Source organism: Leptosomus discolor, chromosome 9 (assembly GCF_034619465.1).
Source record: "Leptosomus discolor isolate bLepDis1 chromosome 9, bLepDis1.hap2, whole genome shotgun sequence".
Lineage (NCBI taxonomy): Eukaryota > Metazoa > Chordata > Aves > Leptosomiformes > Leptosomidae > Leptosomus > Leptosomus discolor.
The window spans coordinates 40,979,491-41,006,916 of record NC_141399.1 but is presented as its reverse complement, the minus strand read 5'-3'; the positions used below and the strand labels follow the sequence as shown (position 1 = coordinate 41,006,916).

The window sequence follows — 27,426 nt, the reverse complement described above, 5'->3', positions numbered from 1 at the left end:
CAATCTTCGTGGCGACCTGGTCACTACCCTCCCTGCAGCCAGAAAGCCACCGCCTTCCAGTTGTACCCCTGGGCTGGGCAAGGGCACGTAGAGCTGCCGGAGCAGCATCACGGACCGGCTGCGTGGAAACCCCAACTGCCGAGGTGCCCCCGGAGCTGTCTGCCCCCGGTGGGGCCCGTCCCTCCAGCCACCACCTTCCCCGGGGGGGGCCCGACCTCACCCGTGCTCTGACGGCGTCGTCCTCCCCTCCGCGTGCGCCCGGGGCGCCGAGCGGCTGCAGCCAAGGTGGTCCCTGCCTCCCGGCGCCGGTGTTCAGGGCAGCTGCATCTCGGGCAGGTCCGGCAGGTTGCAGGCCTGGCCCTGCGCCGGGCGGCTCTGCTGCTGCGCGTGGAGGAAGTAGCTCAGGGGGTTCTGCTGCGGGGTGGCGGGGGGCTGGAAAATGCGTGGCGTCGGACCCCCGGGCATGGGCTCAGGACCTTGCATCTGTCAGGAGACACGAATTCGACAAGTCACACCTGCCCTACTGCCCGTCTGCTCCCTCTCTCGCTGCAGGGCTGATGCTGAGGCTCCCACCCAGGAGCGCGAGTGCCAAGCCCTAAAGGTAACCTCTACCCATGGAGGGAACGCCTTGCGGACAAGCAGCTCGGGGTGCTGGTGCTATCAGCACGACTAACAATGCCTGGAGAGTACGGCGGGGAAGCAGGACCCATCCATCCTACCAGCCCCACGGGAAGCCCAGCAGGAATGGAGACCTTCAAAAGCTACTTGGACGTGAGGTGAAATCTGCAGGATGTGCAACTTCCACGTTACATGGAAAGGATCTTCAGGAAACCAATGAAGAGGCTGTAGAGCGCCCTTGTCCGTGTACTACCCCATGGCTGGGACTCCAAAGACCTGGATTTGCTGGTGCACGCCCTGTTAAAGGCATTGTGGCACCAAAGCCTGGTTTCCTGTTGCCCTGGAGCTGTTTATCTCCCCCGGCTTTGCCCTTCTTCTGTCCATATTGCTAGTCCTCAGGAACTCAGTGCAGCCTGTGAGCCAAAAGTGGGGATGGCTCATGCCCATATTTGCTGAGAACAAAGATTCATTTCTTACTCCATATCCAGTCCTGCTACTTGGCTGCTTTCAGCTGTACCTACTCCTTCTGCTCTGTTTTCTACCATCTTTGCCTGGAGGACCATAGCTTATCTCTGCCAACCAGGCAAGTCTTGGGGAGCGTACTACTAATTAGTAGTTTCAACAACCCTTCTCCATGGCAGCGTCATTGGTTTGGCATGCACTGATGAAGCTGTGCTTCGAAAACCACAAATCACCTTCTCCAGAGATTTGTGTTGTAAAACACAAAGGAAGCAGTGATGGCAGCTGATAAACAACCTTGCTATGCTGAGCCATAACAGCAGGAGGCATGTTTTCAAAAGAGCTTATCCCTTATCATGTTTCACGTCTACAGCAAGATTCCCACCAGAGCTCCTCTAGGTATTTCTTCTGGACACTAAGTGATAACCGACTTCGCTGGAAAATATGGCCTTGAACGGGTGCAGAGCCAGGCTGGAAAGACTGACCGCTTGGGTACATACAGATACAACGGGAAGGGAGGTTGTGGGAGTGCACTGACCAGGTTTGATTAGCCAGGTAAGCCCCATTTCTTCAAAAAATCCAACCCAACCTCAAAGCCATCCCTGTGCATCCTCAGAAATCTGCTCCAGCTCCATTACCTGAAGGTAGAGACGGTGCTGCTGAACCTGTTGCTGTGGCCACTGGTGGAGATGAACCGGTGTGTTTGCCTGGTGGGATGTGAAGCTGGTGTGTGGGATCATCAGAGATGGGGAGAAAACGGGTGATGGGGCAGGAGGTCGGATGGTGCTACAGGTAACCGGCTGCATCTGTATTGAGGGAGGAAAAATCTGCTGCTCTGCAACGAATCTGCCAAGAGGAGGAAAATAAGGTGTGAGAACCCAAATGTAGACCCACCACCGGAGCGGGCCCTGGGGACCCCAGGTGCTGCAGGAACCAGACTGAAGCAGGGCCAAACCACATCAAACCACGTCAAACCACGCAGGGCCCGGTGAAAGCAGGCCCCAGATTTCCTCCTCCCCATCAAGCATGGACTGGAACTGCAGAAAATCAGTTTTTAAGGCTATGCATCTCCTCCACGACTTGATCAGGCATTTTAGGCTTTGGAAAAGCCAGAAAATGTTTTAAAATTTTTTTTCAAAGCATTTTAATTATCATAAAGTTCTTTGTAATTAAAACATATCCTCCTAATACTCTCCTAAAAAATTTTCTCCTAACCAGCTGAGCTTTTGTTTCTTTTAAGACTGAAACTGTTTGTGCTTGCGTGATCATGTACAAGTTTTTCAAAGTAATTTTCAGTGTCACAAAGAGCCCTGCTAAAACACTGCACGGAAACAAGGGCCAGCAAAGACTCACTTTCCTTGCTGCCTGCTGGCACTGCTCTGCGTGGACTGGCCACTGCCGTTGGCAGCGGGCATCATGGCTTGGACAGACTGATCCAACAGCATCCTGTGGTGGAAGAAAAACAGAGGACAGTCAGAGAAGGGAAAGGTCCAAATTCCTGACTGGCAGTTTCTAGAAAAAAATCCCTGAAAATCCTCTCTGAAAGCATGCAAACCATCACCCTGAAAAATCCCTAATGAAACGGGATGCTTAGTGTCACCTTGTCTAATGCACTGGCAGAGGTGAGCTGAAACTTGCTAAATCTTTCATGTAAGAAATAAGTTTTATAGATGGTGAGACCTCTAGGGATTATTTTGTTTCCTTACACAATATTCCGAAACGTCTGGATCCTGTAGGCAGTGTCTGCAGATACCTCCCTGAAAGGTGGCTGAATAGTTTGGGACCGTTGTATATAGGTTACACAACGTTTCCTCTGTCGTATAAAAGAAAAATGGCTTTGCCATGGCACTTGTCCTGGCTGGAGAAAAGACACTCTGGAGCTTCAAAGCCAGCAGACACAGGTTTGGGAAAGGCTGTCCCTGCTACTTTTTCCTGCTCACTCCCTCTGACAGCAGCAGATGTCCAAAGGTTACTGAGCTACACGGACAATTTATGGAAATATGGAGAGAAAAGGATTTCAGGCCCCTGAGGGCTTGGCATGGTGTGCACAGCACCCTGCTTGCACGCACACTGGGCTCACCATTAACTCAGATCTCTGCAGGAGGGAACCTCCCTACGCCTCTGCTGTGGCACCCCGAGACCTTCACCGCCCTGAGCCCAGAAGCGCCCGCCCTCCCCGCTGCCCAGCTACTGCTGTTTTCTGTCACTGCCATCGGGACGGTCCCAGCAGGGCTGCGTCTGTACCTGAGGCTCCTGTCCTGGCTGTAGTCAGACTGCGGTTGCCTTTCGCTGCCGTCAGTCGGCATCTGTGCAGCCACTGTAACGGGATGAGCTTGCGAAAACACCATGGGGTTGTTGTAGAGGGGCACCGAAATGCTCGTCTGCCCCGGCAGACCCGTTTGCTGGGCTTGGTTTCCTCTCATTACGTGCTGCTGCTGCTGCTGCTGTACCTAAATGAAGACATAGATACCCACGTGAGTTTTTAAAGCCCCCTAACAGAAGCCTAAAAGAACTGCTTCCAGTATGCAGGTGGGAAAAGGAGAAGGAACAGTAGGATAGTCTCCCTGCACACAGCAGTAGAACAGTATATCTATTCAGGACACCCAACCCATTTGCATTCATTACCCCTGCACGGCAAGCGCTGGGATCCCCAGCGGCAGGAGCAGATGGTCTCTGGAGAAATGAGAGTCCAAGGGTGAGGGCACAGAGGGCTTGAGGAAGAAGACACCAGCTTAAGAGGGGAGGAGGAGTGCAAATCCAAAGTCCCCAAGGAAAGCGTTTCATCCATCCTTTAAAGCAACAGTTTTGGTCTTTTTTGCTTTTGGACACCTAAATCCTTTCCCAAGGAGATGTAACCATCTATATAGTGGGTTCAGGCCTAGTGGTGACAAACTTGTTTTTTCAAAGCTGCCTTCTTCTCAGGAAGAAGAAAATTAATCTTTTAAAATTATGTCTACTCCCCCATGTTACAGAGGCACAACTCTCGTTGGCTGCGAACGAGCACCATGTTGCAATCGCAAACAGAAGTGAATGAGAGCCCAAATGTCCCACTCGGTTCCTCTCCAGTCACCAGGAGGGCTCCAGTGGTCCCCAGAGTTTAATGCTTTTAGGCTACCTGGCTTTTATTTTTACAGTTGAATGACATCATTCACAACTGACTCTCAACACACACTTCATAATGTCAGCTACGGAGTAAAACCAGCACAGAGGAGATGCACGGGACCACAGGGAGGGGGGACACGGCAGACAAGCATTTAAAAGCCAGGAAAGGGGACGATGAGGATAACGGAGCAGACAGAGACCTGGGCGGCTGTGCCGCAGGGGTCCCTGAGGAATTGGCGCGGTGACGGCAGGGGGGTGCTGCAGTAGTGCTTCGTCCCCATAAGGCCTTGCTGTTGTGACTTCTTGGCTGTGGTCTGCCTGGGTGTCCCTGGCGGTGGCGGCCTCCTGGGGCTTGGGTGCTGCACGTTGTTAAAGACGACGGGGATCGGCTGCTGCATCAGCATCTTTAAATAAAAGAGACACATGAGTTGTCACAGCTCATACGGTGGTTGTACTGCCTGGGAGGTACCGTCCCCAGCTCCCAGGCTGTCTCTAACAACATATATAACACTGCAGCAGCAACATCTCTAAATCCAGGGGCAAAGTGAACCATGATTAATAGAAAACAAAACGTTAGCACGTGCCCAAGTATGAACTCAGAGCCATGACCGTTCCAGCTCCATTACGCCTGTTGCACTTTGCAGGATCGGCACTGGGCACCCAGCAGCACTAACCAGCCACCAAACTGCCGAGCTTTTTGTGCAGGGGAGACTTCAGACGAGCTTGGGATTGTTTTTTTCTAAATCATGAAAATTACTGATTCAATATTTAAGCAGATACTGACATCACTCATCTCTTGGGAGACACTACTCCCATGTCTAAGACCAAACTAGCAAATTATCCAGAACACATTTCTAAACGCTCTTGCCACTGACAATTTTGTTACCAATCTGCGTGCTCAAAGAAAAAGCAAAGGCTTTGTGGGTTCGGGAACCCTGGGGGCAGCAGGTACCTGCAGGTTGGAGTCCTGCACTAGCTGGAGCTGCTCCTTGATGACGTGGAGCTCTTCTTGCTGTGTCTTGATGTCAGCCTGCAGTATGCGAGTCCTCTCCTCCAGCTGCTCTTTCAGCTGATGCATCATCCCCAGCTGGGTCGGGAAATGGTACACTGGCTGCGGAGAACAGAGAACAAGATCATGGGTAGGACCAGTCCCGCTACTCACATTCAGAGTGACGCTAACTTCAGTAAAATGACTGCTTTTCAACTTTTGCCATAGAAAATATGATGCTGATAAAAAACGGTGATTGCCTATTTAACCAAAATACCACCGTACTTCCAGAGCAGCAGCACAACTGGCTCCTAACTCAGTGCCTCACTCCAGATTTTGGGCTGTTAAATTTCTGCGCAGGTGTAGTGTCTGTGCATGGGACTCCCCTGTCTCTTTAGTGTGACACTCTGCTGATTTCAAACCACTTGCATTTTGTGGCAGACACTGCATACAAACCCTTGCCACACCTCCAGGTTGGGCTTTCAGTTGTGCTGCTAATTATATTTGCCAAATGCCAGGCCCAGGGCAGGTTGCAATCCCACCCTGGGATCCATCCTTTACACCTACATTGGCCGCATTCAATCCCTGTATTATAGTCTGAATGTTTACTACACTGACCTCAAAGCTCTGTGAGGACAGGCCTCATAGTTATGGGTATCCCACAGTTTTCTTGTGTGTGTTTTTTTCCCTGGCCTAACTCAAACCTTCCACAACATCCCCTTCCTTTAACAGGGCAATAAAACTCTTCAGCATCGTATCAGCCTGTAGTTAGTTACTAGCAATTGAGGGATGAGCCTTCAGCAGCCCCCAATGGTTTTGACAACTGTAAACTTTCTTCTAAGCTGCTTCCTTGGGTATCCTACCTGCTCTGTCTCCTTGCTGAAATAAGTGGTTGCAATAATTGGGTTGCAGGTAAATCTCAGTAAGAGCAACAGAAAGGGCACTGAAACCTTGCCCCCATCCTGGGACCAGCCAGCAAGGAGGTAAGAGCAGTGAATGGGAGCCACTAAGTCTGCCTTGATGAACGGCCATACCAGTGTATTTAACAAAAATAAACCACATACCATCACAGCATGCTGAGAGGGGACTGCCGGCTGAGCCACGGGATGCTGAGGGAGGTGTTCACCAAGGGCTTGAGGAGTTGCTATGGCCTGGAAATGAAAACTTTGCCTTACTGTAGGTCCATAGCACCTCTAGTGCAGAGTTGGTGAAGTACCAGCTCAGACTGGTGATGAGCAAGTGCAGGGAATTAGACAACTCCAGGTGGAGATCTGAGGATGAGTCTGAAGGGAGAATTTAAGCTCCTGCATGCCCCCTGATAATGGCAAGTCCTCGGTGTCAGCATCTATTTTCGGATAAAGGCCATTTCACGTGTACAAACCCCAAGAAAACAGGCTCGCAGTGCGAGAAGGTGTTTGGCCTGGAGAAGCAAACTGAATCCCCCAAGGAGGCAACAGAGGGGCCTCTAGCAGCTCTCCACTGGCTCTGCCAGCCAGCAGCACTCCCCACAGCCCTGGGATATCCCACGCTGAGGCCCAGCACACTCAGAGGTAGGGATCCGGTCTTTCTGAGGACGAGACCAAGCTTTGTCAAGCTTGTTTCTTTACAGCATCAGAAAGGCTTTTGCTCGCCAGGACCACCAACCTGAGCACTTCCAGCTGACGCCAGCCGCAGGGCTGCCTTCTCCACCTGCCCCCCTGGCACCGACAACCGGGTGGGCGTGCTGGTGTCCGTGTGTCGCATGGACGACGTGGCTGGAAAAGAGACAGTGTACTGTGATGCAGGAGACCTGTGCCTGGGTACCCTGGCTAAACCTGAACTCCGCGTACGCAGATGAGCAGCAACCCAAACGCTGCCAAACTGGGTCCCCAAACTGCCCCTCCGTGGTCCCTCTGGCTCCCCACCTGACTCATGGGGTTCCCTTCTGATGCTAATGCCCCATTTCAGCCTTCCCTCCATGGGCGTCTCCAGATGAGCTTTCCCACTCTCCCTCTGGCAAGTATTTCAAGAAAAGCCCCCTGAGCTGGCTCCCACCCACGCTCCCACACTGGCACCTTGCTACTGCCCCTGGTGCGGGGCTGGGGGGCACTGGTGGGAGCTGGGGTGATGCAGCCAGCAAGGCAGGCAGCCTTCTGCACTCCTTCTGCAGGGGCTTGTCATCAGGGTCCAAACTACTCCATAATAAAAGTTGTCAGTGAGGTTCGAAGTGCAATCAAATTGCTTCAGCTTAGTGAGTCACCTCCTGTCCCCTGAGCCACCGCCAACAACTGCAACCCTCAGCTGGTGGCAAGTGGGGGGAAAAGCTTTTCTCACACTGGCAGGGGGCTAAAAGGGAGAAGGCAACACGAAGCCACGGCTCTGCTGCCATACCATATCTTGTTATGGGACAGTATGTCGGTCCCAGCACCAAGCACCCCCCTCTCACCCTGACTCGGTCACTCCCAGCCGAACCCCAGTATTTTGGAGGTGGCTCTGCCCTCCAGCTCACTCTTGCCCCCATGCTGGGCTGCCCCTGGCCATGCTGGCACCTACATGCGGAGTCGGAGAGGGCGGTGTGCGAGGAGCGCCGGGAGCTGTGGGACGACAGTGACACTCCTTCCCGGCTGGCGTCCTGGCTGCTGCCGCACTGCCCCACGTCCAGGTAGCTGCTGTGGCTCTGCAGGGAGCGAAGCACAAGCAGTGAGATTGTCTGCAGGAGATGGAAGACGCTGGAGGGGACCTCCACCTCCCTGACCACTTGTTTGCAGAGAAAAATAACAGGTTGGGTGCGCAGAGGGCCAGTACCACAGCAGCACACCACCAAACCCTGGTGCAGTATTTGGTCTGCCCCTCAACGCTCACCCTAAAGGCTTCAGGTATCCCTGTGCAGACAGGATTCTCGGGACCTCATCCCAGGCACTCCCACCCTTGGATCTGGGGTGATGCCATGAATTTCTGTCCCGGGACACCTGTCTGACAGCAGCGAGCAGCGGTGGGGGGGACGCACTGTGTGTCAGGCGAACATCTGCCCGCAGAGCCATGTGCAAATGGAAATACGCTTTATAATTAGCTTCCTTCTGCCTGATTTCTTCAGGGATGTCACAGTTTGTTGGCCGTGGCACACCGGGGAGTGGTGTCAGAGGCAACGGATGAAGGCAGCAGGAGGGGCTGGCTGGAGAAAGGTTTTATTCATTGCAGAGACGGGGAGAGATGGTTGGGAAGGGGCATGGAGCAGTGGCATGAGGACATCAGCTGCAGCCCTTGGAGAACCTGCAGCAAACAGCTCTGTGAGGGACAGCTCCTGGGCAAAGCTGAGAGCTGTAACTCTGCTGGCCATGCCCTGGGGAGCAGTCGCTCCCAGCAGGCTGCTCTGGCCAGGAACCTGGCAGCACATCTGCAGAGGGCAAGAGCCTAAGCTAGTGAATATCACACCAAAACGACAGATGCCACTTGGCAGATGGTTTATGGCAAACAGCCCATAACTGTTGGGTAGCAGGAGACTGTTTCACCTGCAGGACGTGGGTGACCACGATGGCCATGCCACCCCCCTCCTCACCCTTCCCAGTTTGCTCCCCAGCTTCCCACTCCCCTCCAGAAGATCAAGCGATGGGAATGATTGCTCTGCCTTTCCTCCAGCTGCATCAACAGATGCAGCTCAAGGTCTGCAGAAAAATATCTCAGCTATCATGTGGAAAGGGGAAGAAGACACAGAAGTGTGCTGTGGTGACAGAGAAGCAGCTGTTTGCAAGACAGTCCTTGCTCAAGTGCAAAACGTGTCTGGGACAGCTTCCCCTATACATCCCATAAGCAGCTGCTATAAAATAATGTCCGAAGAGCATTGAGGCTAATGGAAAGATAATTACACAACAATCCACTTGAAATTACTTTGATTGCTGGTCTTATTTGCAAACTACTGAGAGGAAGAACTTAAAAGTAATTAAAACGATGTTGTTAATTGGACAGGTGTGTTGGGATGCCAGCCTGATTCAAGCCATGGAAATTATTGCTATGATCACAGTCCTACACGCCATGCAATCCTGCCCTATGGTGTAAACAGAGCTGAAATCTGGAATGTTTTCCCTTCACTTCCAATATCTGTCTGATGACAATTGATGACAGTGATGAGCTGGCATTAACAAAACAGGTACCATGTGGTACTGCTCGGCGCTCGGATCCTCTGCGCCTTACCAATGGTGACAAGTACAGCAACCTGCCTCCAGCTCCAGCTCTACTTTTCTGCTTCTGAACTGCGGTGCTTTAACCTGTCGTTTGCATAACGGTCTCAGAAAGATAATGAACAGCAGAACAGCAGCAATGCAACTGCTGGATTTGCAGTTATATGCCTGGACCAAGATGCGCAGTTTAGTGCAATGCAGTGGAAAACTTCTCAGGGTCTGCCTGATTCATAACCCAACTGAAGGCTTGGAAGGAGATGGGAGTAAAGGAGAAGAAGAAAGAACAGGCATTCTCCCAAGATTGGTAAGCAATTACTCAGTTTGGTTTAAACACCTACTCATTTAACTGTGAAGGGACATGGTACCTTTAGAGAAGAGGATGCCAGTTCAATTGATGACTCTTCAAGGCCAAGATCTCGCCTTCTTTCAGCTCGAACTTCTGCATAACTAAAAAAACCCCAAATAAAACAATTAAAATTCAGTTTTTCAGCCTGGATATTGTTTACTGTATGGTAACTATCCTACTGTACAGGTCACTATGGAGTTTTCATGTTGAGTCACAAGCTTTGCACAGCACACAAACATACTCTCTCATATACAAGGTGCTCAGAGGAACATCATCATACAGCCTTGCAATCTATGAATAACTGCACATGCTGAATAACCCCAGATAAGAAACAACAGGGCAGTGTCTCAGTCCCACTGCGCCCAGGACTGTAGAGCCTATATGATTAATTGCACTAATCATTCCAAGCACAAGCGTAGACACTCCTTTGCAAATTTTGGCCCTGGATGCCTTCAAGCAAAACTAATCTAAAAGCAAAGTGCACTTGGTTATCGAAGACAAAATGCATGTCTTTGTCCTCAGTACAATTTTCCTAATAAAGGAGATTCCTATTTTCCATAATCAGGCAGAAAAATGATCCTACAGCTTCTGTACAGGTAAACTGCCACGGAAAATGTATTCATTTTCTAATCTGCTGACAATGAAGAATCATTTTTTTTGCATGTTGTACAGTAGCTCAGTGAGACCTAAGCCAGTGCCTTGAGGAGAAGGAGGTCAGGTTCCCTCTTTGTGAGGGTGCAGCGTGCTACATCGGAGTTAACATCCCTCACTCCAGTGGAAGCTCTGAATACAAAAGGAATTTGAGGTGCAGGAATCCAAAGGAATGAGTCTCTAAAATTGTGTATTTGCTTTCCTAACTATTTTTTCTCTTAAATAATAAAATATTTACAGTAAACAATGACACACGATTCACCTCTTGGATAAACTGGAGAGAGCGTTTTAAAGACTCTCTGAGTGCTTGTGGATCATTGAAACGTGCCAGAATTTAGGGTGCTGAAATATTAATGGGCCATAACCTTTGTGAGAGGCAAGAAAAGTTGTGAACAGAACTCACTTATATCATTGCAGGCAATGAATTCTCCTGAAATCACGTTTTAACTTGTGTCTTTCAAAAATATATTCTAAATCTTAACTATATGAGACAGAACTGAATTTCAAAATCTATTCAGGACTGCATCATTAGGTTTAAGAGCCACTGGATGCAGAATGAAGAAACAAGTTCATGCACAATAAATTCAGAGCTTAAAGTGAAGCCGAATTCCCAGAAGGATGGCAGAAGCAACACAACTCAGAAGCAATCCCTCTAACATTTTCTCATGATAACACCTGACGTGTAGTTTCCACCAGCACACACAGCTCTAATCACTTAGACCTGTTTGGAGGTGTGAGGTGTGCTCAGTCTGTGTGTCAGAACGCAGAGAAGAATCCCAGTTTACTACTGTTTGTTCTTCCAGGTGTTTGACAAGTAAAAGGGGCACCAGAAAAAAATTCACAAATTGATTCCTGACAGTAAAGAAAGACACAGCGAGCAGTATGTTTACCCAAGTTAACAGAGAAACCAGTACGTCCCTCTTTTTTCAAGCCCTTCAGTAAATACATTCTCACTCTCAACACAATTGGTTTTTGAGATGACAGTAGTAATCAAGCAGATTCCCCTCCAGAAGGTGTGTATCACAAAGCATCCCACACACACAGTGCCTTCCAGCACGGGTTTGCAACCGAGCCCAAGCAGCTTCCCACTAGGGGGGGATCCTGGGCTGAGTTTCAGGTGAGGAAGAAGGCTAGCAGGACAGCAGCTAACTTCAAGTCACGAATATTTAACCTCTGATCAAAAGGTTTTGTAGGAGGTGCACGATCCCCTTTACGCCCATAAAGCCATCTGATTCTTAACAGCTTTAATTCTTCCCATGGCCATGTCACTGTTAGTGATGAAAGGGGAATGTAACACACTGATATTCTTGGCCAAAAGTGGCTTCCAGGCTTTTGGCCCAGTTTCCAAAGAAAAAAAAAAGAGTAAGGAAAACACATTATGCTTTTCCCCATGTTCCCTGTCATAATAGTTTTGTAGAATTACATACCATCTTAGTGTGTCAATATGGACAGCAAACATTTGTCTAACACAAAACAGAACTAGAAAAAATAATGGATGAGCACATTGGACATATATTATGAAGTGTTTGGTGCTTGAACCTACCTAACTACCAGGTGAGTGCAAACAATGAACTCGGGTTTGGAATTCCACTGGTGGTAGGTGATGTAGTAGTGTGTCTGCAGCCATATCCACTGCTGGCCTTTGGTCAAGAACCGATAGTAACAGGACTTTCCTTTTCCAAACTGCATCACTGTTAAAAAAAGAAGAAAGCAATTTATAGCAAACAGAAATTTCGTGGTCTAAAGGTGATTAGAAAAACCATTTGGTTCCATACCCCTCTTGCAGTCTGCTACCGCACGAAAATGGCTCTTGCAGCTTTCTAAACATGACAGATGATACACAACCACGTACCGAGCTTTTATTTGGGTTCTTTTCCATTACTGATTTTCAAGAGTGCACTTTGATATTTTGAGATAGTTCTTATAACTAAAATTTCCATGACTGTGTAACTAGCTATATTCTTACAATTTATTCATGGGCTCCTCTGAAATAAGCATAAATAACACAAAGTATTGGCCTTTCACAAGTACATGAGAATGCATGTCAAAGCCTAGGGGCTTGAAGTCAAGATCCTAATAATGGCATAAAACATTAAGATAGTGGAGTTTTAGCAGTTTAACTGAGAGTTTTCTTCCCAGAGACAACCTAAATATACCAGACCAGTATGTATTATCAGGTTATGTCCAGAAAAATCTCAAGTAGCGTAATACAGCTGGAAAATAATGAGGGGAACAACATTAAATAACCACATTAATTGTTCCCGGACTGCTGAGAGTACAGAATGAAACACACTCACTTAAAATGCCCATAATTAATGCAAAGTAAAATACAAATGTGGTTTAAGCAAATCCATTTCACTTCACAGTAGGCAAGATGCCTGCCCAGAGCGGTCAACCTGACAAACGGGAACTTATCAAGCCACACTAACCCAAGTATTTTTACTCATCTGCATGCCTCTACTTTGTTAAATATCAGGACTAACTACTTCAACGACCCCATTAACAGTGATGGGCTTTAGATGAAGCAGTGTGTTCTGGCTCCTAGTCCGGGCAGAGATTTCTTGAAGCAACTTCTCTAAGTTACTTTGCCAGCACCTTACTTTTCCCCCCTGCACAGTAAGATTAAAAGACCCTTTCCTTCGGTGTGTTGTGCAAATACACATAATATGTAAGAGGAGATCCATGGCTAGTAGAGACATAGAACATAAACCACCGAATAGAATCTCTGCTGAGTGATCTGACCTTGCTCTCAACATAGTTAGCATTTATGTGTACGTCAAACTGCACGCACGTATTACCAAAAGGACATTGTCTGGTTGAGTAGCTCACTTCTGTCTGAACGGTCTTTTAAGCAAACAGCACTAAAAAGTATTGTACTTGAGAGCAACGAAAATATTCCTTTGATATTCCCATCTACACCCTTGCTGCACTTGACGCAACTTGTGCCTAGCCCCTTTCACACCTTTCTTCACGGGCTCAGGTGGGCAACTCACTTCCCTGCTGCCTGTTTTGTACCAGCGCTTTGCCTTGACAGGGCAGAAAAGCTGGCAGGGAAGTGGAGTGGGGAAACTTGACATTCAGAGAAGTGGTTTTCTCCATTCTCTACTAGGTCCATTAGTATCTTTGATGTGTAAGTGGTAGAGGGTATGTGGTAGAGATGGGGGTGGTTTGCAACTCAGAGACGAAGCAGTTCGTCTAGATCCAGCGTGCTGGGGGCTGTGGAGTTTCTTACTGTCCCTGCATCACACTGCTCTGCATCTCAGAGCAGTTACAGCATCCCACTTTCTCCACTCTCTGGGGTGTCCTTGTTTCCTTTTGACAAAACACTCTCCTTTCAACCAGAGATAGCAGAGACAAACAGATAGAGAGTTTGCACAACAGGAAACCAATAAGTAACATTTCTTGGCAAAATATCTGATTACCTAGATGTGTTTTACAAAGTGCATAGTTACTTTTCATTATGGTGCTTGGCAATGCAAACCAGCTGGAGAACGGACCTAATTCTGGCTCAGTCTGAAGTGCATGTAGTAAAATGGAAAAATACAGTCTCAGAGATAAAGCATCTCATGTGCTCGTCTGGTAGGAACAGCACACTGATTAACAGCAGATCGCTTCTGCTGCCACCTTTTGCCCTTCCTCACATCAGCTCCAGCCTTCAGCAGGACACGGTTCTTCAAAGGTGGGCTGCACAGTCGCAGTACTTGGGCTAAGTGTTCCTGACCTGGCTCCTCCTGGGCTCTCGCAGGTCACAGTACTTCACCTTGCACGAAGACGTACTTCATGGACATTATCTGGTGTTCACACATCAGCCCGAACTGGACTTTTCTGCTTTACTTTCAGGTTGACCAAAAATGAGCCATCTTCACCCAAAGGGAATCTGTATTTGATACTTTTCTATTTAAAAGAGAGTGTGAATCTCCAGAAGCATTTTACTCATAGTAAGTGAGGTTCACAACATCTAATTGCACAGGCAGGTGATCCAAATGCTGCTTTTAGAAGGCATTTTGGTGAGCTGAGCCTCCTGGCTGACTCTGGAGCCCAGGGGAACAGCAAGACCCCATGAACTGTGACCAACAACAAAACTCCCAGGGTTTGGGGCTGCTCTCACAAACTGATGGCAGAGGGTCTAAAGTTCTGACTTCCTATCTATTCATCTCATTTCACTCTCAGACAACCTGCGCTCAAACAGGGTGTCTGCCAATTTGGGAAACCTGCACAAAGAGTTCTGATTTGAGTGAATTCTGCAGGGATTCAACCTCCCAGGAAAGCGTCAGCTATGACAATCAGTCATGGGCAGGGACAATTCCCTCATGCCCCAGATAAAGATGCTTTTTGCAACGACAGTAAAAGGTTTTGTACGAGTGACAATCAAGATCAAAGGCAGGCACGCTGCAGAGAGGAACTTACAGTGTTCATGGCACCTAGCAAGAAGCTCCAGGTCATCTGCGTGGTAGTAATCATACCCTGACGTTCCCAGAACCTCAAAGGGTAAATAACCTATAATAGGTGGAGCCCTAGAAGGGAAGCAAAGGGCAGAGAGTGAGCACAAAACCTGACACTTTGACATCCTGTCAGATATGCTGCAACACCAGTGACCAAAACCACCTTGCACGTTCACTTGGCAGGAAAATCAGGAGTGGCTTTTCATATACACAACAATGTATTTTCATATACAAGTGAAAAAAAAACAGTGAGAGAGAGGTAAACATTGAGAAAATGAAAAGGTGTGTGTTTACTGTTTCATAGCCTATTCATTATGTGGGCGTAGAGAAAGGCATGTACGTATGCGAGTGACTCAATTCATTAAGCACGCTTGTGAGACACACAGCTTGAGAAACACTATGGCTGTTCATGTGCATAATAACTTGGAGCTTGAGTAAAATTATCCAGTAGTTTGGATGTAAATGTCATCTGGGTAGTAACTGTAGAAGAAAGAGCAAGTGGGAAGCTGCAATGTGTGTCAGGACCCGCTTGGGTAAAAGAAAAAGTAATTGTTCCCATGGAAAAGCCTGGGAAATTATAACCAGTAAAAATGTTTCTGTGCCGGTAATAAAGAAGAATAGGCATGGGGCTGATTTTAGGGACTGTTATTTCTATGGCAGGTAGAGAAGGAATCGATGAAGTATTTAGACAGGCACACTGCAATGACTTACCTGACCATTCTGCTGTCAATTCTAGATTTTCCATTTTCTAGGCAAAATACAAGATTGGTTTTTTAAGCAGGTGTCCTAACAACACTGAGCTTATTCACAGCTTTCACTGAAGCCTGCTAGCTTATGATTATGAAACAACACTGAAACGTGAGGAGAAAACCACTATTTTTGCCTGTACTCCATATATCATCATGCCACCTTCTGTCCCCTAGCGCTCAAGTACGCTCCTGCTTGCACCAATTCAAGCACAGCACTCACTTGGTGAGGCAGGACTCGCGCTAATTTGGCTCCACCTATTTGCTTTTGCTGCTGGATATGCTGATAGCATGAGGTTCACCTGCCAAGTTCAGCGTGTTCCTCAGGAATAAGGTGGCAGTGTGTCAGCAAAATGGTTAATGATTCAAAACTGGGAAGTCTGAAGGTGTCACTGCCTATCGAAAGTGCCTCTCCTGCCGCCCTTCTCTTGGTGTGTTGAGTGACCCTCTTAAGGAAGGTGAACGCTCCAAATGGCCAAGAATACGAGAAAAAAATTATTCGTGTGTTAAGTACATTTGGGTTTGGATGGATCAGTCCTGAGTCTTCTGGATATTAATGTGGGAAGTTCTCCTGTCCTGGCTGAGTGACCCAGACACGGTGGGCATAGATTATTCAACTAAAGAGAGCCCAGACAGGTCTACAACCTCCCTCTTCCCCACAATTGCGGGCAGTCTGGCATGAAATAGGAAACTGGGGAAACGGAAGGACAGCCAGGGATCTGCTCAACAGCAGCCCCAGGAGGATCAAGGTCTGAGCAGGAGCTCTTGAGTCCCAGCATAAGGGATTGGCTGGAAGAGTCAGTCCTCCACACTCTCTGATAGCAAATCTCTTGAAACAGCGTGCTGGTACACAGTGGTCTCTGCCACAATACAGCTTTATTTATTCAAATAATGTTTCATGGAGCACCGTGTTCCTTTTCCTCGTGTGACCCAGATTTCTGTTAATGATGATAATACACGTATTTATTAACGTGTCCTTCCTTGCTGTCTCTTTGGCAGAATGCGCCAGTGTCTCTCCTATCTTTAATGACACGCTTATATTCAAGACAATAATGTCTTTCAGATGCACATCAGATAAACATTTAAGCTGATCAGGAAAGTACTATGCTTTCCTGACTTTCACCAGAATTCTTTAAATGAGAAAGCAACCACAAAATGCTCTTCGTCTGTCAGTTGACAAGGAGCTGCCTTGCTTGTGGAACAATTTAAAAGTGTCTTGTTGGCTTAATTTCCAGCCTTGAGGCCTGCAACTCGCCATGCAAATGGAAATGCACAGTCTTCAGAGAGCCTTTCGAGTGCAGTCTTTTAATAAATGAGGGGAAAATAAGGAGAGGACCACAGTGCAAAAGAGAAATAGCTCATTATCAAAGTTGTCCGGTTTTCTTACTTTACACATATTTACATGTAGACCCAGAGACCCAGAATACAGATTTTTTTCCTCTAATGTTTTTTTCTAGGTCTATGGTGTGCTTTCTGCATTATCTCTCTTTACTTTCACATTTATGTTGTCATCATGATAGCAAAGGCCCTGATTCCAACTCATGCTGCCCCTGCTGATGGCACACCTCAGCATCAGGTGGTGTGAGTTGACATAAACAGGCAAGAAACAGCAAAATACCCAAAAACTTTTCGCAGCATCCTGCGGACTGTACTGGAGAGAGGTTTGAATCAGTGATTAAATGAAACATCCCACATGATCCCCTGCTGTTTCTTGGGTCTGGGCTCACGGCTCACATCCAGGGCTGTCACAAACTCTGCCTCAGCATCTGCAGCAGCTAAATTTACTCTCAGTAACAACGGCTTCCTCACTGGGGATTGGGACCAGAGTGGCTGCAAGCACCCGTCGCAGAGAGATTCCGCTCTGAGTCATAACCCAGATTCATCAAAAGACTCTTTGACAGGTTTCAAAGCAGCTCCTGCTCGCCTTATTCACAGGAGCTGCTGGGACACAGCCCTGCGGAAAACCAGCTCACTTTGTCAGACAGTGAAGTAAGGGGCTTAGGGCTTTTCTATGAATCTTAACACTAATCACCTAATTTTGAAAACGTGCATTATTGGAGAGGCCAATTAAAGTCTAACAAAGTCACTCCAGCAAGATCTCCACAACATGAATAATAAGCCGACTGTCCCAAACCACACAGCATTAACTGCAGGGCTGTCGCAGGGTCAGTTCCTCCATGCTTCAAGGTATGATGCATGAGGTACACATCCTGTTTACTATATAAATGCAAGTTATTATCCATCTGTATTTGCTTTCTCTCTCTTCCTTGCTCTAAATATGCAGATGATATTTAGGTTTTTTCCTCACAAATATTTTTTTCCCTACAGTATTATTTAGTAGTCTTCTATTTGCAGTAATGACTACCTGTGCACAGCTTGCATAGGGAGAGATAATGGAAAGGGTAGGACTTTGCAATGTGCTTATGCATACATGTCAAACACAGAGAAGTAAAAGAGTGAAAAAACCCCTCCAGCTTCTTTTGAAGGATCCTATATTAATCAGCTTAATAAAGTGGTCCCAGTCTGTTTCATTCAGAAAGCTGAATCCTAGCCCACCGTATGGCATTGTCAAAAAACAAATCTGCAATTAAATTATCTAATCCACTGCTTTTTCTTTTATTTTTATAAATTCCATCATTTCTCAAGGTGAAAATCAAAAGTTTATTGACATGGCAAAAGATTTAGAAGGATTCCTGGAGGCTGTAGCTGGAAAACATGAGTTAAACTAATACAGGGAACAGAACCCACACTGCTCAGTACTAATGACTTAATATCTTGGTGAAGTTAAGACATTTTTCTAGACCTTTTCCCACCATTTTATATGGTTTCTCACCTGCCTAAAATATGGAAAAGAGCAAAGCATTTAAGGATGCCTAAAAAGTAAGTTCAGAGTATTATTACTTAGTTGCATTTAATTAGAGCTGTTCTACCTGGGATCTCAGGTACAGTTTTCTATTTCTACACTATAGCTTGTTTATCCTTCAGTGACTAACCCCAAATCTCTTACCTGTGGTCCAAGAATAAAAACTTCCATTCCAAACTATGCCTCGATGTAAATTCTTCACATGGCTCTTCAACATTGCAGAGCTCCTGCAAAACAGTTGGCACATTCCGACATTTAATTCTATGAAATGATAAAAGGAGCACTCTATCAAGACCATGGATGCATCTTGTTGGTATAACAAAGCCTAGCAAAATACAATGCTTTTAAAGCACTTGACTTATTTTCCTCTAAGGAATGTATAAGCCCTGTTTTATAGATGCATGAACTGATGAAAAGTGCCTGAATCATCTACCCTGGGCTGAATTTCAGAGCTAGGATAAACAGTCCAAGGGCCTCATCTTGCAGTCTGTAGGCAAAATTCTCCAGCTTTTTGTAAATATTGGTCTCTGAAGATGGATGAAAGCACCAGGTCCAGCCTCAAACCGAGCTGGCTAATGCTCTCTTGAGCAAAGTGCACCTACAGTCGTTATCCCTGTCATCACTGCGCTGCGCCACCGGACGCTTACAGAGCAGCAGAAAGAGTCCACGAAAGACGGTGTTCAGAGTCTTTCAAGATGGGGGTGGCCTTCTTACACGAAGCAGCAGTGGGATGCGTTTCTTTAAAGTCTGAAACTTTTCAAGCAGTTTAGCTGGTCACCTTGTATTGGCGCTTCCTGGGCTGACTGCTCTAAGGCAGCCCGTCACACAAGCGCCTCTTCTCAAAAGCGGCTCCTGCTTCACACCTCGTCATTCCAAAATACATACTTATGTCATCTCCCACTCCCAAACACAGCGGTGTCCTCTCTCATTTACGAACCCCCTGCACAAACAACCCGTGCTGCTGAACGTACTCTTTGAGAGGCTGCTGCCACGCAGCTCCCCGCCCAACAGCCCAGCACACGGCTCACGGTACCAGCAGCAGCTCTGCCGCTGAGCACCGGCCGATCCCCGCACGAAAGGGAAGATGCAGTCGCAGAGCTCTCACCTTTAAGAACTGCGGTGTGACAAGACGAACAGTTGCTACAAGGCAAATCTGCTCCTCCGTGGCTGACCTGAAAGCTCGTGCAATAGCTGACTCAAAGCCATTACAGGAGGGTGTAGGCACTAGACACAACCAGACAATTTATTTAAGAAGAAGAGGAAGGAGAGCTTTCTTTTCATGTTGAGACAGGTACAATGACTGATGAAACCCAAGCAACAAACTCCTCTTACCCACAAGGTGATGCCACACTGATACACACTGATGTTATTTAAAGCATGACCCTTTAGGCTCCGAGTTACACAGCTGTAACCACCTACCCCTGGCTTGCAGGGAAGCTTCATAAGACAGCTCTGAGCAGCTCACAGTGTGCAGCTACAGTCTCCTTGTCAGCCTTTCTCCAGCTCAACATTTGCAAGATTCAAGATTTTACAGGTTTCTCAAACTATTTAATCTTTAAAAAGTGTCATTTGATTGCCACAAGTGAAACAGAATAGCATATTTTACTGCTTATTTGAATAAGTAGGCTGCTTTACAATTGGCAGTGGGTCAAATAGAGGTAGGATCAGTCTGGTAATCACTTCTTTAAGCATAGCATGCAGAAGAGTGCACCTTTCTGACCAACAGCCTCCCCTTTTATACGAAAAGTATCCCCAACGTATCCACAGCTCATTCCATCCCTGCTGATTATGGGGCATTTTCAGCTGAAACAAGGCATTTAGGAGGCTACAGATCAACACACAATTTAAAGGAGAGAGGTAGAGAGGTAAAAGTAGGCTGGAGCAGTAACTTACCATGAGTAAAATATTTAAAATCCACTACAAATTTCACATATTCATACATCAGGGGTTCATTTGGATCTAAGCTGCCTCTTGCTAAATGGCAGCAAAACTCTACTTGTTTTTCTGCTGAAATGAGAAAAAAAGAGGGAGACATACACAACATTACTAATAGTCTGCACTTTAGCACACTCCACATATCGAATCTATCTAGGTGCTTGTACCAACCCTGCTGCTGCGGTATCTGAGCACACCCTGCTGGGATACTCTTGATATCCCTAAGTAAATATATAACTACTACGAGCATTGATCATCTGGTTCTGCTTAAGGGAATGCATTCTGCCCTTTCTCCCATGGCTTTTCAGCCACCCCATTACGCTGGGTGTGAAGCCCTGGCGATGTCCGTCAGTGGTATTTTCCCCTGACCTGGTGCACACACGATTTCATGCAAAGCTGTTAAGTGACGTTGCAGCACTTTGCTCTGGCACTGCTCAGTAGGACCCAGATCCAAAGGGCACTGAAGTCACCCTAAGCCTTCCCATTAACAGCGGAGGGCACTGCGCCAAGCTCTTACCCAGTTTTCTGCCTGAGGTCTGAACTCCATGGATTAGACCATGCAGTCGTCAGCCGGAGGGACACCAACCCCTGGGCAGAGCACCAGCATGAGGGCTGCCCAGTTCCCACTGGTGCTTATGGGGCAGTAGAGGGGAGGCTAGCACTGCCCAGCCATGGTAAGTCCATCGGGAAATGGGGGTCCCAACACAGACTTCGTAAAACATGGATGTTAGGAAGATGCTGCTGCCCAGTCTGGTGCTGGGGATGTTTTCTAGGGGAAAGGGACATTTTGGGGGTGGGACAGCAGCCAGCAGTAGAGATTTGGATGAACTGTTCAGACAGGAAGGCTTTTGCTTCAATTACATGTAGGGATTCTTAGGTGTCCTGAGACATGTAAGCTTCCTAAGGAACAAAGACTCTGCCAAAACCCTTTGGGATTTCTCCTACCCTTCTCCTTCCCCCAAGCCCCTCACTCCTTTCACAGGCTCAGTCCAGCATCCCACCCTGGGAAAAATATCGAACGAGGGCAATTTCACTGTCCTATGATGCAAAGCAGACAGTAAAATAAAGCCTGTACAAATCAAAGACCAAGTATGGGGAGCATGTAGGAACATTAGATGATGTGCTGCATTAAAAACCAGAAATATTAACCGTGGCGAAACAGAAGTGGCAGGCAGGAGAATTAAATAGCTGCAGAGCCCTGTGCAGGCTCCCCCAGGGAGCTGTTTGCCTTTGGCAAATTTCCCTGACCGACAGAGAAGAGCAGAGCTTACCATTTAGAAAATCAGCTGCAACAGGATCTGTCATGAGCACATGTGGAGAAAGGAGCTTGTACACCTCGCTCTGCTCCCGCTCAGGCAGAAAGTTTAATATATTTTGGTCCACCAAATCTGACTGATACAAAAGAATGCTTTGTCATGTTCAGCAGTACAGCCTGACACAACCACATGCCTTTTCATCCCACAGCAGAGCACAGACACTGCCAGTCTAGCACAGATGCTTAAGACAAGGAAGCCCAGTCAATCTGCAGATGGATCTAGAGTAGAATACAACCCCTAGGTTATTTTACCCCAGGGCTGTCATCTATTTGCAAAAGGTTGAACGGGTCCCAGAGGTTGCCCTTCAGTTCAGCCAGATGCAGGCTGGAGAAGAATCCCTGCTACCACAGGCATACAGCATGATGAGAATCATATCAAAATAGAAATTTGAAACATTTCCCTTTGGAATCATGAGACAGAAGTGGGAGAGCTCCTCCTCATATCCTCCATTTGTCTTCTAGATTGAACATCTGGCAAAATCAGCTCAACCTGCAAGTGTTTCAGTGCTGATAAACCCACACATCCTGACTAAAAGGGTTCTACCAAAGTGTCAGCATGTATTTGTTTCTTTGCACACCGGGACATTCAGCCAGGTTAACTGTGTGCTCATATTTGCTCTCATATAGCATCACTGGTGCCTCATGCTTGGCACCAGACAAAAATAAAAAATGCTTTTGAGGGGCCATCAGAAATTTCTGCACCCAACAGCTAACTGATCTCTAGAAATTCTCCCAGAAAACTCTGAGGCCACATACTTGTTACGGAAGACCATGGGCTGAAAGTAGAAAAACCCAATGTCATTAGAAGAACATAGATTCAGTCCTGAAATAATTTTTAAATTATATGAAAAGAGCTTCAGCTTGCACAGATTTCACAAGCATGAGCTTTTCCATATACCTGGTGGGATAAACACCACCCAGACCATCCTTCAGACATGGAGCCAAGTGGTGAGCTATGAGTACAGTGATTTTGCATCCTTTTTTTTTAGCTAACTCTCAGATCCTGAGTGATAATCTGTTATTCACAGGAGCTTGAGAAACTCCCTAAGAGTTTGTTGGTTTATCCCCCTCGCCACAGTCAGTTGCCTCTTTGGTCAGACAAAGCCAATCCCCAGTCCTGCAGTGATGGGGCTGTGTTAAGGCAGGGGAATGATTCTTCAACATATTGCGTCGTCAGAACTTACCGGTAAGTGTCCAAGCAGAGACGAAACACTATCAGATACATAAATAATAATCCCATCAGTGGTAAGAGCAATGAGAAAGCCGTCTAGTGCCTAATGACAAAAGGCAGGCAAAAAGAAAAAAAATAAAAAGAATTATGCAAGGGAACAACTTAAAATACAATAGGCTAATTTATTCTTTGATGATGCTTCTAACAGCCTAAAACTAACATAAATCAATTATGGAAATGATAGTTCAATGCGGAAAAATAAAAATTACACATGCTGTCTAATTCAACGCTCTTCTTATATTCTGATTTGCTCATTAATACTAAATTGACTTGTATTTTTCATCCAGTACTTATTTAACATGAAGCAAGACAGTGGTGGTTAGAATTTCTACACCCACACAATCCCAGTGACTTCAGTCACTTCATTATGTGTTCTGAATTACACAATAGTTAACCAATTCGGTACGTAAGGAGATGTTAGATATCATCATGGCAAACCCAGCATTGTGGATGGATGGATGGACAGATAAGCAGAGACAGAAAAATTATACAATGCTGTATTTTTAGCAATTTATGGACAACAGGGACAAGATCTAAAGCCTTATCTATTTTGCTTAAAGCACTCATTTGTTAGGCTACTGACACAACAATTTTAAAGTTTGTTTTGCTTCCGCCTACTTATTCACAATAGTTTCTCTCCCAGAGTCGAAGTTCTCTGTCCCTTTTGTGTCACTGCATGTGCAGTGACTTTGGGTGTTCTTCCTGCTCTTCACAACATCTTCTACCATTGACCCAGTGTCCGTCCCTGTTCTTCTCAAACACTTATCAAGATCTGGGAGGTTTAACCTCTGGTCAGCGCTGTGCTCAAAGCCAATTCTTCGAAAGACACCGTTAGGCTGCTCTGCAGCTTAGCTACAGGGAGCCAAAGATGCAGCATCTACCACCTTCACCACCTCTACTGTTATAATCTGCCTTTGCTGAAAATAAGCCCTCTCTGGAAAAAAGCACTGACTTTAAGTAAACTGGTCAATGGTCTAACAGTCCAGAAAGCCAACAGTTATTAAAGGGCTTTCTCTCCCCTGTCACTTCTAAGGGGGGAATTTGCTTTGCTTCAGCTGGAACAAACTAGCTCATGTGGTGAGAGAAATTCCCAGAAAGAATGAACAGACTTTTCCAGGGAGGTGAGTCATGACATCCTGATGAAAAGGAATAACTAAGACACTGCAGCACCTCCCAGCTCAGCCCAGCATACACCCTTATTTTGGTGGGGCAAAGAGCAGCAGCTGCCCACACAGGGTAGGAAATGTCCTTGCCAGAGGAGCAGGCAGCACAATCCCAAAGCCACATTCTTAAGAAAGGAAAAATGTAGGCTCACGGGGTGTTTCTAGATAAGCTAAGCATTTTAGAGGTGGGAGTATCAGAGCTGTTCTCCTGAATGCACTTAAAGGCAATCCAAGCAAAAGATACAGCATTCACATCACAAGTACAGCACTGCACAGCTAGCAGCAGCAAAGGCAGCATTTTACTTTGCTGCCTGGCTAATGCGATGTGGGAGGAAGAGTGCTGCACTGCTTTTTTCGGGTCCTTTCAAGTTTTTGCTAAAACTGCTAGCTCTAGCAGCTCTCCTGAGAAGGGCAATTCTCTTTTTGCTCTCTCACCAGGCCAAATTGGTCTTCATTCCTAAATGAAAAGCTGTTTATCTTTAAGGGGAAGAAACCATATTTTTAAGTCTGTCTGCAAAGCATTTAGCACAACACTCGTCTCTGTCAGGTTTGTATTACATGTGCCAGCAGAGTAGAAATCATTAACATTAACATTGGGACCTACAGGTGAAAAGGAACTATATATCTCTAAACTACTCCACTGAACTGATTACTTCTCGCTAATCTATGCAGCTTTAATGTCTTCTTACCTCTAACATCAACTGGGTGAACTCCTCGTTGCTAAGAAATGAAGGCTTCCAGTCTTGTCTAATCTCACAGGCTTCTGTCTGTGCTGTGATTTCTTAAAGAGAAAACATCAAAAAGCAACATGACTCATGCTAGTTGGATTTTTTTTTTTTCATTTTCAAGTAACACTAGATTTCTTTTAAGAGGCTTTCAGAGGAATCATCCTCAGATCATTCTCCACACAAAGCCTTCTTGTATGCAACAGCATTTTCCATGCCATCATGATAGAAATGCATTAGAAATCAAGAAAAGGAAGAAGAGACATTTTGGTCTGAAGAAATCCTTCAAAAATTGAGGTCAATGGGCTAATTTCAGAGTAGCTGAGCATCACTGTGAACAGAGGGTGTCCGTGACTCTGGAGCTGTTTCAGGAAGGCTCATGGGAGTGCCCAGGTAGCAGGACAGGCTGCACCCAGCCATCTTCCACCCCAGGAGACCTGGGAACAGGGCATGGAAACCCTTTTCCTCTGGTTTTTGTAGTACATGCTGTTCCTCAGCTCTTCCCCCCTCCTGTTTTGTTTGAGAGCCTACAAAGCGTGCCAGCGGAGGGAAACGGAGCAATGTCACTATATTAAAAAGCATACAGCACCACATTTTTTCAAATATATCTATGTTTGACTGGTCAGCACTGTATTCAAACCTAGCCCATTTCCTTAGGCCGACTGCCTTATTCTGCCCCTCACTTAGGTTCATGTCCTCTCCAGAGTTCTGGGAAAAACAGTTTTCATCTCCTGAGTGGAAACTGGCTGCTGGGCAGATGCGGAGCCAGTGCCTTCAACAGGAGCAGGCCAGCACCCTCCAGTACCTTTCTGTTTCTGTAAGAAGTCAATGGTCCTCTGCAGTATTGTGGACTTGTCCATCTTGAGAGGGTGGCCGTGGCCCTGTAGCATTGTGCAAAGCTCTTTGATGAGGACATTGAACTGGTCTCTCCTCTTCTTTTCAGATTTGTTGCGTGATGCCCTGGGTGACAGAAACATAGATGCTGCTAAGTAAAACGAAGGATCTACAGCTCAACCCAGGGAGAGGTGAATGGCCCTGCCCCAGCAAAACACCTTAAATACAAGAATCTAAACCCTGCTGGGACTGCTCGTTTGTTTAAAATTAGGCTCGGGTGTAAGTGCCTTGCTGGTGCTTAAAGTCTTGCAGCAGGACTGAACTCACCGTCAGCAAGGAACACCTGGAGGTCACAAATACGATTTACATCCATTTGAGCAAGGCCGTATCCTTACGTGCATTTAAGCAGCAGTTCTCATTGTTTCAAAAGTGGTGATAACAAGGTGAAGGTGTTATGGGGAAATTTCTCCAGTAAGAGATGTCCTGGCATCTACTTGCTCATGTTTTGCCCACCTCATTTTTATGAACTTTTGTTTCGCCGTTAGTACCCGCAAATACAAAGGTCAAAATGCAAAGGATTCCTTATTCCTCGATTTGTACTTTCAAAAGCAGCTTATCAAAAGACAATATTGTGCAGGGACAACTCAGCTGCAGAATAAAGTAAAGCACATGCTCTTGTATCTGGTTTTGAAAATCTGTTGCCATAATATATGAAACTAGGAATGTTAAGAGTCTGGCTGTGGAAACCACAGGCTAGTTTCCAGCTTGCATTAATACAATTTAAGAATGTTTTATTAGGGTTTTCCCCTCCATTAAAAACAATAAAGGAGAAAGCAAATCCATTCAGTTTCTTCCAAAATGTTCTTTCCAATGCTCGTATCTGAGATAACCTTATTCTCATACATATTCTTCCAGCAGTAATTAATTTTCTTTACAAGTGTATTCATGATGATACATGCTTCCTGTGATCTAGACTGAGTGCGGCATGCACAATCCATTCATATTCAGGTTGGCATTTGGAGGTTCTCAGATCCAGCATTTATGTTCACAGCCACCTCTGTTTTGGCACTCATATACGATGACTAATTAGAGCTGAGCCAAATGCTTCTCTGAAGGGAGACTAACTCATACCTGTGCTAAAGCAGGACTGCTCTCTAAGTTTCACAGGGAACTCTACCCCAGGTGGGCAGCTCTGCATGATGCCAATAAAATCACAGGTCAGGAGTCCTGCATCAAGATAATAAATAGCCATGGGATAACATGAGATTCTGAGGGCACAACAACATAATTTAAGGACCACTCAGCTGATTAACCCACTGTAGGGGTGATCAAACACACTGTGAGAAGCTTGAAAATTATGACTTAATCATGCTATTTGTGGTCCACAATACACAGCCTGTAAACTGCATGGGGGTTTGGCCTCTGACACCAGTGGTCCCAAGTACTTTTTCAGGCATTGGACAACACAGCATTTACAGTTCTCCCCTGGGAGAGCTTCCACTCTCAGTGCTCTGTGCACCCCTTCATACCTCTTTGCCCTGTCCTTCTCATCTTCATCCATCAGTTCGTTTACACAACACAGGGCTCTGGAAGGAAAAGACAGAAGTACTTACTGAGACATATTCCCTAATCTTGTGGAGGATGTCAGAATATGGAGTTTACTGGTTTGTACTGTATGACCTCCTGGGTGTTTCAATCTTCCCTTTCCTAAACTCGACTCTTGTTATGTAGTTTCTTGCTTGTTCTGTCAGCTGCTAAGGCTTGAGAAGCGAAACCCTCGCTATATGCAAAAACATACAGCTACAATAAGCGTGACTTTAGAGGGAAAGAGCTAAGGGAAAGGCCCCTCAGCCT

General features: G+C 46.5%; 1 protein-coding gene across 3 annotated transcripts; it reads right to left on the bottom strand.

Moving 5' to 3' along the window:
• Positions 1-312: 312 nt before the first annotated feature.
• Positions 313-27,142, bottom strand: PASD1 (PAS domain containing repressor 1). Of its 3 annotated transcripts, none has more exons than XM_086469774.1 (20): positions 27,102-27,142; positions 25,544-25,698; positions 24,703-24,794; positions 22,804-22,893; positions 21,576-21,696; positions 20,263-20,376; positions 19,475-19,593; positions 18,514-18,596; positions 14,726-14,832; positions 11,862-12,009; positions 9,687-9,768; positions 7,700-7,823; positions 6,812-6,921; positions 6,232-6,318; positions 5,132-5,290; positions 4,374-4,583; positions 3,322-3,527; positions 2,431-2,523; positions 1,716-1,923; positions 313-483 (listed from the first exon to the last, which is right to left on the bottom strand). In XM_086469774.1, the coding sequence occupies exons 1-20, from the start codon at positions 27,131-27,133 to the stop codon at positions 313-315; spliced, it is 2,511 nt and encodes an 836-aa protein (XP_086325900.1). In that variant the 5' UTR covers positions 27,134-27,142. The 3 variants fall into 3 exon arrangements, with proteins under 3 accessions (XP_086325900.1, XP_086325899.1, XP_086325898.1); XM_086469773.1 differs by having other exon boundaries at positions 3,322-3,515; positions 27,102-27,133; XM_086469772.1 differs by having other exon boundaries at positions 4,380-4,583; positions 27,102-27,133.
• Between the last annotated feature and the right edge of the window lie 284 nt (positions 27,143-27,426).

Coding starts and splice junctions, on each gene's coding strand:
- PASD1 (XM_086469774.1), bottom strand. CDS start 27,133: ATGGATGAAGATGAGAAGGACAGGGCAAAGAG. Junction 20,377..21,575: donor TGCAGCTGATTTTCTAAATG/GTAAGCTCTGCT, acceptor TTCTCATTTCAG/CAGAAAAACAAGTAGAGTTT. Junction 1,924..2,430: donor GCCAGCAGGCAGCAAGGAAA/GTGAGTCTTTGC, acceptor TCCTCTTGGCAG/ATTCGTTGCAGAGCAGCAGA.